Raw genomic sequence first — 14,046 nt, forward strand, 5'->3', positions numbered from 1 at the left:
TTGGTATCCCTGTCACTTATGGTTTGGGAGCAGTGCCATGTCAAACTGACCAAGATTTCCCATAGACACCAAAGTTAAAAACCGGAAGTAGTGCCATGCCAAGCTGACCTGGCTGTGTCTGTACTCGCGAGTGTATGTAAAGTGAGTGTACTTAAAACGGGGTATGCCTGTATATCGGTGGCCGATATGCACTTTCCCTGATATATCTGTATCGGCCCTGGAATTGGCCGATATTGCCGATATTTTTGTGACGTCATTCTGCCTTCTTAGGCTGCCTCTCTCACCTTGGACAGCCTCGTCTGGAGTGAGGACTAGTCTCGCGGGAGTGTATCATAGCCATACACCCACCCACAGCAGCCCGGTGCCAGCCAGCCTCCCACATCCACTGGCCCTGTACCAGCCAGGCAGCCACGGGCACTGTACCAGTGAGCCAGCAAGCCATCCACAGGCCCTGTACCAGTCAGCCAGCCACCCACAGGCCCTGTACCTGCCAGCCACAGGCACTGTACCAGCCAGCCACCTACAGGCCCTGTACCAGCCAGCCACCACAGGGTGCCAGCCAGCCAGCCACCCACCACAGGGTGCCAGCCAGCCGGCCACACACCACAGGGTACAAGACAGCCAGCCACCAACAGACAGGGTGCCAGACAGCCAGCCACCCAAAGGCCCTGTGCTAGCCACCCACCTACCACAGGGTGCCAGTCAGCCACCCACCACAGGGTACCAGCAAGCCAGCCACCCATCACAGGGTGCCAGCCAGCCATCCATCCAGCCAGCCACTCACCACAGGGTGCCAGCAAGCCAGCCATTAGGCATTAAACAAAAATGAACATGTTTAGTACCAGATTTGTGTCAAAAATTGTCTTTATTTTTCAAAACTTTAAATGTACAAAATATCGGCCCATATCAGCCGAAACCGATACGTTGTGACCAAAATATCGGTATCGGTATCGGCCCTGAAAAAAGCATATCGGTCTATCCCTAAAAGAAAGCCATAAGAAGTCCTATTTGCAGTTTGTGAAAAGCCATGTGGGGGACACAGCAAACATGTTGAAGACGGTGCTCTGGTCAGATGCTGCCACCACCATGGTTCAATTTTGAGACCAAAATTGAACCATGGTGGTGGCAGCATCATGTTGCGGGGATGCTTTTCTTCAGCAGGGACAAAGAAGCTGGTCAGAGTTGATGAGAAGATGGATGGAGCCAAATACAGGCCAATCTTAGAAGAAAACCTGTTAGTCTACAAAAGACTTGAGACTTGGTGGAGGTTCACCTCCAAGCAGGACAACGGTCCTAAACATACAGCTGGAGCCACAATGTAATGGTTTAGATCAAAGCATATTTATGTGTTAGTATGGCCCAGTTTAGACCTAAATCCAATTGAGGATCTGTGGCAAGACTTGAAAATTGCTGTTTACAGACGCTCTCCATCCAATCTAACAGAGCTTGAGCTAGTTTGCAAAGAAGAATGGGCAAAAATTTCACTCTCTAGATGTGCAAAGCTGGTGGAGATGTCCCCAAAAAGACTTGCAGCTGTAATTGCAGTGAAAGGTGGTTCTACAAAGTATTGACCCATTTATCATTTTCCAATTATGTGCCACGTTCTGTTGGTCTCTCTCATAAAATCCCACTAAAATACATTTACGTTTTTGGTTGTAACCTGACAAAATGTAGAAAACTTCAAGGGGTAAGAATACTTTTTTAGGGCACTGTATATTGAAAGCAAATTTGGTGTTCCACATGTAATTATAATTAAATTAGTAACTATAATACAAATAATAATTACAAACTTTAAATCGAAATGAGAAATATAAGCAGGAACATATACAGATAGGATTATTTACAATACATGTATGTTGCATGTCTTTCTGAAAATGACAATTCTTTTTTATGGGATTTTGGGACATGGGGTAGGGAACTATAGACAGTAGGGGTAAAACCTGAGTACTGCATATAACAGTTGTGTGTCCTTCTTACCCAGTTTTTGTTTTCTTCTTTTGCACAGGCATTTTCCCAGATACACCATGGACACCACAAGGACTAGAATGATGATAGCGCCCTTAAGGATGTTCACTGGATCTGGCAGCCGTGATTTCTCAGTCTGATTGTCTGTGCCAAAAATTAGAGGACATACAGGGATAAATGACAGGAGGAAATCCCACAAATTCCTCTGCGGCCTCAAGCTTAAACTTCATGATCACCATATCTTAATGCAGGACTAAAGTACAGTGCATCCGGAAAGTATTGACATCACTTCACTTTTTTTTTACATTTTGTTATGTTACAGCCTTATTCCAAAATTGATTAAATTCATTATTTTCCTCAAAATTCTACAAACATTACGCCAAAATGACAACGTGAAAGAAGTTTGTTTGAAATCTTTGCAAATATATTTAAAAGAAAAAAATCCCATGTACAAAGTACATAAGTATTCACAGCCTTTGCTCAATACTTTGTTGAAGCACCTTTGGCACCACTTACAGCCTCAAGTCTTTTTGAGTATGATTCTACAAGCTTGGCACAACTATTTTGGGCAGTTTCTCCCATTCTTCTTTGCAGGACCTCTCAAGCTTCATCAGGTTGGACGGGGAGGATCAGTGCACAGCCATTTTCAGATCTCTCCAGAGATGTTCAATCAGATTTAAGTCTGGGCTCTGGCTGGGCCACTCAAGGACATTCATAGAGTTGTCTTGTAGCCACTCCTTTGTTATCTTGGCTGTGTGCTTAGGGTCGTTGTCCTGTTGGAAAATGAACCTTTGCCCTAGTCTGAGGTCCAGAGCACTGTGGATCAGGTTTTCCTCAAGTATGCCTCTGTAGATTGCTGCATTCATCTTTTCCTCGATCCTGACTAGTCTCCCAGTTCTTGCCACTGAAAACCATCTCCACAGCATGATGCTGCCACCACCATGCTTTATGGTAGAGATGGTATTGGCCAATTGATGAGCAGGGCCTTGTTTCCTCCAGACATGACACTTGCCATTCAGGCCAAAGAGTTCAATCTTTGTTTCACCAGACCAGAGAATTTTCTTTCTCATGGTCTAAGAGTCCTTCAGGTGCCTTTTGACAAACTCCAGGTGGGCAGTCATGTGCCTTTACTGAGAAATGGCTTCGGTTTGGCCACTCTACCACACAGGCCTGATTGGTGGAGTGCTGCAGAGCTGGTGGTTCTTCTGTATGATTCTCCTCTCTCCACAAAGAAATGCTGGAGCTCTGTCAGAGTGACTATCAGGTTTTTTGGTCACCTCCCTGACTAAGGTCCTTCTTCCCCGATCATTAAGTTTGGTTGGCCTGCTCTAGGAAGAGTTCTGGTGGTTCCAAACTTCTTTACAAATGATGGAGGCCACTGTGCTCATTGGGACCTTCAATGCTGCAGAAGTTTTTTTTTTTGTACATTTCCCCAAATCTGTGCCTCGACACAATTCTATCTCTGAAGTTTACAGACAATTCCTTGGACTTCATGGCTTGGTTTGGGCTCTGACATGCACTGTTAACTGTGGGACCCTATATAGACAGGTGTGTGCCTTTCCAAATCATGTCCAGTCAACTGAATTTACCACAAGTAGACTTCAATCAAGTTGTAGAAACATCTCAAGGATGATCAGTGGAATGCACCTGAACTCAATTTTGAGTGTCATGACAAAGGCTGTGACTACTTATGTACATGTGATTTTTTTGTTTTTTTATTTTTAATAAATTTGCAAAGATTTTAACCAAACTTCTTTCACGTTGTCATTATGGGGTATTGTTTGTAGAATTTTGAGGAAAATAATGAATTTAATCCATTTTGGAATAAGGCTGTAACGTAACAAAGAATCACTGTGAATACTTTCCAGATGCACTGTATTCTGCAGGTCCCCTAGACTTTTACAATTATATGTAGGTGTAGCAGAAATACTTATGTACAGCTGTGGCCAAAAGTTTTGAAAATTACACAAATATTAATTTTCACAAAGTCTGCTGCCTCACTTTTTATGATAGCAATTTGCATATACTCCAGAGTGCTATGAATTTTGAAAAAAAAAAAAAAAAGCCAAACAATATTTTGCTATAAAACATATCCTATAAACAAATTTTAAAAATGTAAATTTCTTCCTAAATTTAGCCTAAAATGTATTCTGCAACTTCTTTGGTGAAAAAAACCCCACTAAGTGTATATTAATTGGTTTGCGTGAAAGTTATTGAGTCTATAAACTATGGTATATACTGTATACTGGAAGTTTTATTTATTTATTTTTTTAAAAAAATTGCAAAAAATTGGCCAGGGTGTTTGGCACTGTGTGCATCAGACTTGACACAGCAAAAGAGGCAATATTGTTGCAGGACTCAAATACACTTATGAAAGTATACTCAGATGACCCCCAACTTCAATATGTGGTATTGAGGGGCCACTGGTTTATCACACCAGTTGTTCAAAAAATTGGCCAGTGAGTTTGGCACTGTGTGTATCAGAATTAACACAGCAAAAGAGGCAATATTGTTGCAGGGCACAAATACACTTATAAAAGTATACTCAGATAACACCCCACTTCAATATGTGGTATTGGAGGGCCACTGGTTGATCACACCAGTTGTTCAAAAAATTGGCCAGTGAGTTTGGCACTGTGTGTAGCAGAGTTAACACAGCAAAAGAGGCAATATTGTTGCAGGACACAAATACACTTATAAAAGTATTCAGATAACACCCAACTTCAATATGTGGTATTGGGGGACCACTGGTTTATCCCACCAGTTGTTCAAAAAATTGGCCAGTGAGTTTGGCACTGTGTGTAGCAGAGTTAACACAGCAAAATAAGCAATATTGTTGCAGGGCACAAATACACTTATAAAAGTATACTCAGATAACACCACACTTCAATATGTGATATTGGGGGGCCACTGGTTTATCACACCAGTTGTACAAAAATTGGCCAGTGAGTTTGGCACTGTGTGTAGCAGAGTTAACGCAGCAAAAGAGGCAATATTGTTGCAGGACACAAATACACTTATAAACGTATGCTCAGATAACACTCCACTTCAATATGTGGTATTGGGGCGCCACTGGTCTATCACACCAGTTATAATACATTAAAAGTGCTTTTGTCACTGTTTGTAGTATTGCTGCAGCAACGCTCACCACACCAGTCACAATGCTGTACAGTGCACAATACAAATCCACTATAATACGCTTTCTATATTAGAAAGTATATTATACGTGGATTACACCCCTATATAGTGCACTGCACACCTATATCAAATAGCAGCCCTTAAAATCACTTTTGTGGACCTTAACAGCGCGATTTGTGTCACTGACGATATGTCCCCGGTGCACACAGCATACCTGTCCCTACACTGACAAGAGACTATACACCTATACCAAATAGCAGCTCTTAAAAGGACTTTTGTGGACCTTAACAGAGCAATTTGTGTCACTGACAATCTGTCTCTGGTGCACACAGCATACCTGTCCCTACACTGACAAGAGACTGTACACCTATACCAAATACCAGCCCTTAAGAGGACTTTTGTGGACCTTAACAGAGCTATTTGTGTCACTGGCAATCTGTCCCTGATGCACTCGCCAACCTCTCCCTACGCTGACAAAAAGCAGAATGTGAAATGGCCGCCAGCTCTGGTCTATTTATAAGGTAGGCTATTAAAATCGGCGGGCTGCAAACAAACAAAATTTGCCGCGAACCGACTGCTGGGCGAACCGCAAGGCCATCCCTAGTGATTGGTTTTCGGTGTCCTGTACGCGGCTAGACTGCCAAAAAGTCACACACATGGGGTATCCCTGTACTCAGGAGAAGCAGCAGAATGTATTTTGGGGTGTAATTTCACATATACCGATGGCACGTGTGAGCAATATATCATTTAGTAACAACTTTGTGTAAAAAAACATAAAATAATAATAATAATTTTCCCAAAACTTGTGGCAAAAAAGAAAACCTAACTCTAAACCTATAGAAAAGGTGCGTACCAAAAAATTTATAAACACAAGCAGCGCTATATAATTGTAAACAAACACATAAAACTCTATATGGATCAAGCTCTCCTTATACAGAGTCCATGCATAAAATTAAAGTCCAAAGTGAAAGAAGTCCATCACCCTAGCAGGCTTCCAATGGGGTTGTGAGAAGGAAGTAAACACTTTATAGCAGATGCCAATAAGCCTCCACCTCACCACGTGCTCATCCCAAAGGTAATACTCTTACCAGATATCACAGTATCTCTGTGCCTCTCTTACAGAGAGGCACAGAGAAACAAACAGTGATTTCTTCAGAATAACAAAAGGACATTACAGCCGTGAGTGATATTGGTGTATGCTGAGTCCGATGACGATATATGGGAGAACATCACCTGTTATGGGCTTTTGATACTGTAATATCTGGTAAGAGTATTACCTTTGGGATGAGCACGTGGTGAGGTGGAGGCAGACTTGTATAAAGTACTCAAAATTTCTACTTGAGTAAAAGTACAAGTGCTCGATCAAAAAGTGACTTGAGTAGAAGTGGAAGTGCTCGCAGAAAAAGTTACTTAAGTAGAAGTACTAAAGTATTCAACATTTTTTTTACTTAAGTATTGCAAGTAGTTTTTTCAAAAAATTTGCTACTTAAGTACTAAAAGTAAAAAGTACCAGTAGTTTTGAAAAAAAAATTCTACTCAAGTACTGAAAGTAGAAGTACAAGTACTGTGTTATGTAGTTATTAAAGAAAGAAGTCAAAAGTTTGAACATCATATTGTTTTTTATTATTTCAAATGATTTATTCAAATGATTAACCTGTGTTTGTTAGTAGTTTCTTGATGCACTTTAAGCGCTGTAGCACCATTTATTTGTTTGTTTCATATTTTCTTTTTATTGGAAAGATTTGGTATAGCAGCTTTTATTATACACAGCCATTATTTTCGTATGCGCTGATTTACAAATGACATTATACACATTTTTTTGAGCTTTATGCAACCTGCCATCTACTGTTCTGGCAGTGGTCATTTTTTTTAAAGTAACGAGTAACTATGCAGCACAAAAAAAAAATATCGGAGTAGAAGTATCGAAATCATCGAAAAAATGTAGTGAAGTAAAAGTAGAAGTAGGAAAAAGAAATTCTACTCTAGGAAAGTACAGATACCGCATTTCGGTACTTAAGTACAGCACTTAAGTGGTTCTACTTCGTTACTATACATCTCTGGGTGGAGGCTTATTGGCATCTGCTATAAAGTGTTTACTTCCTTCTCACAACCCCATTGGAAGCCTGCTAGGGTGATGGACTTCTTTCACGTTGGACTTTAATTTTATGCATGGACTCTGTATAAGGAGAGCTTGATCCATATAGAGTTTTATGTGTTTGTTTACAATTATATAGCGCTGCTTGTGTTTATCAATTTATTGGTACGCACCTTTTCTATATGTTAGCTTCTTTTAGGCAGCTGCTTTTAGGATTTTAATTGATCATTTTTATTCTTATGCACATGAAATATTGCCGCATAACATTATAAGCGCTGGGTGATTGGGTTTTTAAACACTCAGTCCTTCTTCTTATAACTCTAAACCTACTTGAGACAGAAATTTACTCGCTAGCGCTAACTGAAGTCACAATCACACTATCACAGATATACAGAAAAACACTATATTACCTGTGTATAGTGTGCAATGTGACAGGGGGGAAGGGGTCAACTGGGGGTGATCAGGGGGTTAAATCTTTATGGGGGGGTGGCAGGTATCCTTACCCTAAAAGGAACGTCCGCAAGCGCTAAACCTGGTCACAAGTCACACTAATACAGGTATATAGGTAACTGCTATATACTGTATACATTTGTGTGTTGTGACAGGGGGTGTAGGGGTTAACTGGGGGTTATCAGGGGGTTAAATCTGTATTGGGGGGTGGCAGGGACCCTAAACCTCCTTGGGACAGAAAAGAACTCGCTAGCGCTAACTCAAGTCACAATCACACTAATACAAAATACAGTAGACCACTATATTACCTGTATATTAGTGTGCAATGTGACAGGGGGGAAGGGGTTAACTGGGGGTGATGAAGGGGTTAAATATTTATTTGGGGGGGTGTGGCAGGTATCCTAACCCTTAAAGGAACGGCCGCAAGCGCTAAACCTGGTCACAAGTCACACTAATACAAGTATATAGGAAACTGCTATATACTGTATACAGTGTGTTGTGACAGGGGGTGTAGGGGTTAACTGGGGGTGATCAGGGGGTTAAATCTTTATTGGGGGGTGGCGGGGACCCTAAACCTCCTTGGGACAGAAAGTAACTCGCTAGCGCTAACTCAAGTCACAATCACACTAATACAAAATACAGTAAACCACTATTTTACCTGTATATTAGTGTGCAATGTGACAGGGGGGGAGGGGTTAACTGGGGGTGATCAGGAGGATCAGGGGGTTAAATCTTTATTGGGGGGTGGTAGGTATCCTAAGCCTAAAAGGAACGGCCGCAAGCGCTAAACCTGGTAACAAGTCACACTTATACAGGCATTTAGGAAAATGCTATATACTGTATACAGTGTGTTGTGACAGGGGGTGTAGGGGTTAACTGGGGGGGTGATCGGGGGTTAAATGTGCCTAGCCTAGGTGTATGTGGGTGTGCTTGGTGCAGTACTCACAGTTCAGATCCGCTCTCTCCCCTCAATGAATCCAAAAAGGATTTGGGGAGGAGAGAGCGGGTATTTTCTGTGCCTGTGTTTACATTTCACAGGCACAGACAGTATCTGATTGGGCAGGATCGATCAACAGGTCCAGGCCAAAAATCATTGGCCTGGACCTGATGACTGATCGGTTCTGAACCCAATCAGATCATCAGCGGGGGCGCGCGGGAGCACGCCCCAGAGCGGCGGGGGTGAGCGACGCAGGTTTACGTAGCTTTGCCTGCAAGCGGCTGAGTGCCACATTAAATCAACGTTAAGTGGTTAATAAAAATGTTGGTATACAGTATAACATTATGAGTATTTGCATTTTGTATGTTCCACTACCGTGAGCGGAATCTGGACTGAAGATTCCCTGAGTTGTCACTATCTGTGTGGATAATTAGAGGAAATGCTCCCTAAGGCTTGCTTGGTGTTGCGGCCTTTTGGCTAAGATCTGTTCTTATCAGTTGTTAGGGAAGGAACCTTGACTACCATTGCCAAAATTAGGGAGCCAATTAGTTTTTCCCTGATGTAATTAGGTGGGGGCGATGGGGGACACTGGCTCTGGTGACCTAGGGGTCCCCAAGGAATTCCCCTAATTTTCAGGGATTTCCTCTCCCTTCCTGTTTGGCTATGGGACAGGAAGTGAAGGTAAATCTCCGCAATGGGATACAAATGATGAAAAAATAAAAATCTGACAAGGGTTAAAACCCTCCCATGCTCTATCAAAAATGAAAAAAAAGTTTTCCCTTTAGTTCTACATTAATAGACCCCTCCCTCAACAGTAGATCACTCCCAGCAATAATTGTCCACCCTCCCCAGCAACATAAGACCCTCCCAGAAACAATAGATCTGCACCTGCAATGAAATTTCATAGCCATTACATACATTCAATGCTGGAGGTGCCGTAACTGTGTTGCTCCATGTTCCCCCTGAAAAAAAGAAGCCCTACAAATTTCATTGTAAACCACACCCAAAATCTTCTCTTACCATAAAAGTACAGGAGGATCTCGGTCTGTTTGATCAGGCTGTTATAGTCATCATACACTTCTGCAGAGTATCTCCCCTCGTCCTCTCTCTGGACACGTCTCAGGAGGAAGCTGCCATTAAGGAGTATGCTGTATTTCTCATTGCAGCCAGTGACGCAGATACCCCTGTAGAATTCCCCAAGTGGCTTCTCATCTTTCCTCCAATTCACCTGGATAGGTTGGGACTCCAAATCCAGAGGCAGCAGGACTGAGGTGTTCCCTGGCCACAGCACTTGCTCTGCAGGGATCTCTATTGAGGCAAAGAGTGAGACAACCTTTCCGATTAGTGTAGCACATTACCAAAGTGGTTCTTCAGTAGTCATTGAGTCTACAGGACCCAGGAGCCTCATCAGACTGAATAAGTCCTAATTACATACAATTTTTAGAAAAAGACTACATTAGAATGCACAGAATCAGCTGAAAGACATGAATGTTTTCTATCAAAAGAAACAGAAATCAAGCTGATCCTGAACACATACAGTTGTGCTCAAAAGGTTGCTTCCCATGGCAGAAATCATGAAATGTTGGCATTAATATAAAAAATATGACTGATCATCAGTGGCGACCCATCCATTGGGGGCGCAGGGGTGCTGCCCCCCCCCATCCATGCACCCGGCCCCCTAATCTACATGCAGTGCGCCGGGCGCATGGATTCCAATGGGTTTTTTTTTTTTTAAACACGTGATTAGAACCAGAGGCTCTAATAGGCTTCAAAAAAGGGTTGGGGCTCAGGGTGCAGAGCGCTGCGCCCTGAGCCCACCCAGTTGTGTGACAATAGCGAATAAATATTCGCTATTATCACAGTGATTCTCCTCCCAGCCAATCGGGAAACGGGTCCTGAGACCCGTTTCTTGATTGGCCAAAAGGAGAGGCAATGTGTGACGGATCTTAGATACCCCCGGTGGGCACATATGCCAGACCGGTGTCTCCTGTCCTCCAAACGCACCCACAGCCTGCCGATTAGCCATACCCAGCCCGTAACCCCTCAATCACGAGACAATCCACACAGGTGTTGAGGGTTAACCATGCAGAGCTTAAACTGTTTATTAAATTCCAAGACATACAGTTTTACACACAGTTAGGGACACTCCCCTTAGCCTTGCCAAAGAGGGGAAGGGGACAAGGAACAACCAATGGGAACTGAACATTTGTACATTGAAACAGGCTACAGATAACCTAGTGAGGTTATGGTAAACAGGCAGTCTCTCAATACACACCCCCTGCGGAGAGATGTCTCCAGTCCAGACCATTGTCTATGTGTCCTGAATCAACACAATTAGACACCGCAACAACAGGAGGGGGGGGTGGGGGGAGAAGGGCTGTAGCATTACATTACATTAACTCAATGCCAGCATGTCCCCAGGTCTCCAGTATCTTCTGGCCCATAGTCTGTCGGTAGGAGGCACGCGCACAGTCCCTTCCAAAACACACACTGACAGTAGGTTCTGTCACATTTCTCCCCTTTTAAAAACAGACTAACCAGGTTCCTGACCCTCAACTGGTCTGGACCTGCATTAGTCACAAACTTCCACCCTAGGCAACCAGGAAAAGTAAAAGTAAGACTCTGGCGCTGGGGAGCAAAACCGCACCTAGGGTCTCCCATGAATAAAATTAGCCGCTGCAGAGTGGGAACAGCTGTCTGCACTCCTCTGATCCGGGGCTGGGTTGCAGATATTGGGGAGAGCTGAATAATCCTCTGCCCTGATGCCAGCGCTTCAGCTGGTAGGGAATGTAGGCTGGTAGAGCTATGCATTTGGTGAGAAAAGGGTACTTGCTTTTCTCCTTGTGTAGTTACCAGCCGCTGAGAAGATATCTTGCAGGGACTGTCTCCCGGATTCTTCATCTCTTGTTCTGATGCTGGGCAGAGACCATCAGCGCTCTGTCCTGTAGCCAGCGCTTCTGCCGGGGGGACATATGCAAAAGTTGGGTACAACTGCTGGAGAGGGGGAAGGGTTTTCTCCCCTGCCAGTTTTGTGACCAGCCACTGGGGTGACTTCTGACAGGGGCTGTCTCCCCAACCCTCCAAAAACATACTGAGGACTGGGCAGGGGCCAGCGGAACTCTGCCCCATAGCCAACGCTTCTGCTGGGGGGATAAACACTGGGGTAGCGTCCAAGGGCTGGGGAATCGGCTCACTGAGGTCATCCCACGGTCTCCCTGGATCTAACTCTGAGGGTGGGCAGAGGCTAGCGGCACTCTGCCCCATAGCCAGCGCTTCTGCTGGGGGGATAAACACTGGGGTAGTGTCCAAGCGCTGGGGAAACGGCTCACTGAGGTCATCCCTCGGTCTCCCTGGATCTAACTCTGAGGGTGGGCAGAGGCCAGCGGCACTCTGCCCTGTAGCCAGCGCTTCTGCTAGGAAGATGAACATTGGGGTAGTGTCCAATTGCTGGGGAGGGAGAATTGCTTCCTCTACTCCCGGTGGGGATATCTGCTGTTGGGGCAACAGCTCACGCGGATCCTCTCTCAGACTCTCCGGATCCCACTCTTTTTCTGATGCTGGGCAGATGCCAGGGGCACTCTGCCCTGTAGCCAGCGCTTCTGCTGGGGCACCAGATGAGATACTCTGGACTTGCTGCTGATCACCATTTCCCAGCCTTCCAGCACCTGCCTCAACTCCCCGTTCTGAGACCTTCATGCTATTAGCTTGTCTCCCTGCCTGGGGGACCTCCGATGCGTTCTGGCATTCTAGCGCTCGCAGTGCCCTCTGTACCATCGCTGCTTCTTCCATTGCGGTTAGGACGGGAAAACGCAGGCTCACCCCTGGCCCCATTTGCTTCTCATCTTTGTGACTGTCTGCTATTTCTCTCAGACAGTCCCAGGCAACGGGAGCCATGCCAGGCTGCTGATCAATGTCAAACAGCCGCTTGTAGGCAATCTCGAGCTCCCATTCCTGCTCAACCAGGAACTCCAATTCCTCCAGGTCACACGCCTCTTCGGGGAGGTCCAGCACCTCATCTCGGAAGTCCAGGACGTTTTCCAGCCGCCACTCATCGCTCCCAAAGTCTGGGTCTCCGTACATTTTTTGATGGAGCAGCCCCATAGCCAACGCCTTCTGTCGGGCTGCCATCTGCTGTACCTGGCCACAGTTGAGCCGCGAACCACCGGAGGGCCCTGTAGCTGGTGTCCAGTCTCATTTCCTCCTGGACCAATCTTCCGAGCTCCGTCTTCCATTCATCTCGCGGTCGTTCCCTCAGGAACACCTCTCGCGCACGGTACTGCATCCAGTACATCTCTGTGGAGGAGGGAAGGATCTTCCCCTGATGGTGCCGCTCGTGGCTTAGTGCCTCATGCCAGAGTTGCCGGCGGATCCCATCCTCCCAGCCGAGCATTGTGTGCTCTGTCGCTGGTCCCCGATGTTGCTTCCGCATGCCTTGCAGCCTCCTCCCGAACTCCGCTCTCATGCTGGCTGGTCCCCGTATCCCTCCACGGCAGCTGCCCAGATCTTGAATCCTGGTGGTGGTTTGGATGTCCTGGACTGCAGGAGACATCCCACCGCTGCCACCACTGTGACGGATCTTAGATACCCCCAGTGGGCACATCCGCCAGACCGGTGTCTCCTGTCCTCCAAACGCACCCACAGCCTGCCGATTAGCCATACCCAGCCCATAACCCCTCAATCACGAGACAATCCACACAGGTGTTGAGGGTTAACCATGCAGAGCTTAAACTGTTTATTAAATTCCAAGACATACAGTTTTACACACAGTTAGGGACACTCCCCTTAGCCTTGCCAAAGAGGGGAAGGGGACAAGGAACAACCAATGGGAACTGAACATTTGTACATTGAAACAGGCTACAGATAACCTAGTGAGATTATGGTAAACAGGCAGTCTCTTAATACACACCCCCTGTGGAGAGATGTCTCCAGTCCAGACCATTGTCTATGTGTCCTGAATCAACACAATTAGACACCGCAACAAGAGGGGGGATGGGGGGAGAAGAGCTGTAGCATTACATTACATTAACTCAATGCCAGCATGTCCCCAGGTCTCCAGTATCTTCTGGCCCATAGTCTGTCGGTAGGAGGCACACGCACAGTCCCTTCCAAAACACACAGTGACAGTGGGTTCTGTCACACCATGCTTTAGGCCAGGCATGTCCAACCTGCGGCCCGGGGGCCGCATGCGGCCCAGAGCCCCAGGCAATGCGGCCCACTGCCCCCTGACAATTTTTTTTTTTTGATGGGGTAGAAGGAATTCGGTTAAATTAGTGCTCGGGGGGCATGTCAGTCCAGGGTGAGTAAGCTGGCGATGGGGGGGGGGGTGTTGTGGTGTGCGAGCTGGTGTGCTCCGGGGGGGGGGTATGGTGTGGTCCGTCTGTGGCCCCTCCGGGCCATGGAGCACCAGCCGCTACTGCTGATCATGACAAAAAACATAACTGTCTTTATTTAGGGATAAAAA

At 45.6% G+C, this 14,046-nt stretch overlaps 1 protein-coding gene across 1 annotated transcript in view; it reads right to left on the bottom strand.

Moving 5' to 3' along the window:
- Positions 1-14,046, bottom strand: part of LOC309548258 (protein turtle homolog B-like) — a gene marked incomplete at both ends in the record, with an annotated part of 70,072 nt that overhangs the window by 33,975 nt on the left and 22,051 nt on the right. The window contains 2 exons of the mRNA XM_082248207.1: positions 1,978-2,109; positions 9,606-9,893. Of these exons, the coding sequence (XP_082104333.1) occupies positions 1,978-2,109; positions 9,606-9,893 (420 nt within the window). The remainder of the gene's footprint in view (positions 1-1,977; positions 2,110-9,605; positions 9,894-14,046) is intronic.

This window comes from Pelophylax lessonae (genome assembly GCF_965119305.1).
Source record: "Pelophylax lessonae genome assembly, chromosome: 2".
In the NCBI taxonomy this organism is placed as follows: domain Eukaryota; kingdom Metazoa; phylum Chordata; class Amphibia; order Anura; family Ranidae; genus Pelophylax; species Pelophylax lessonae.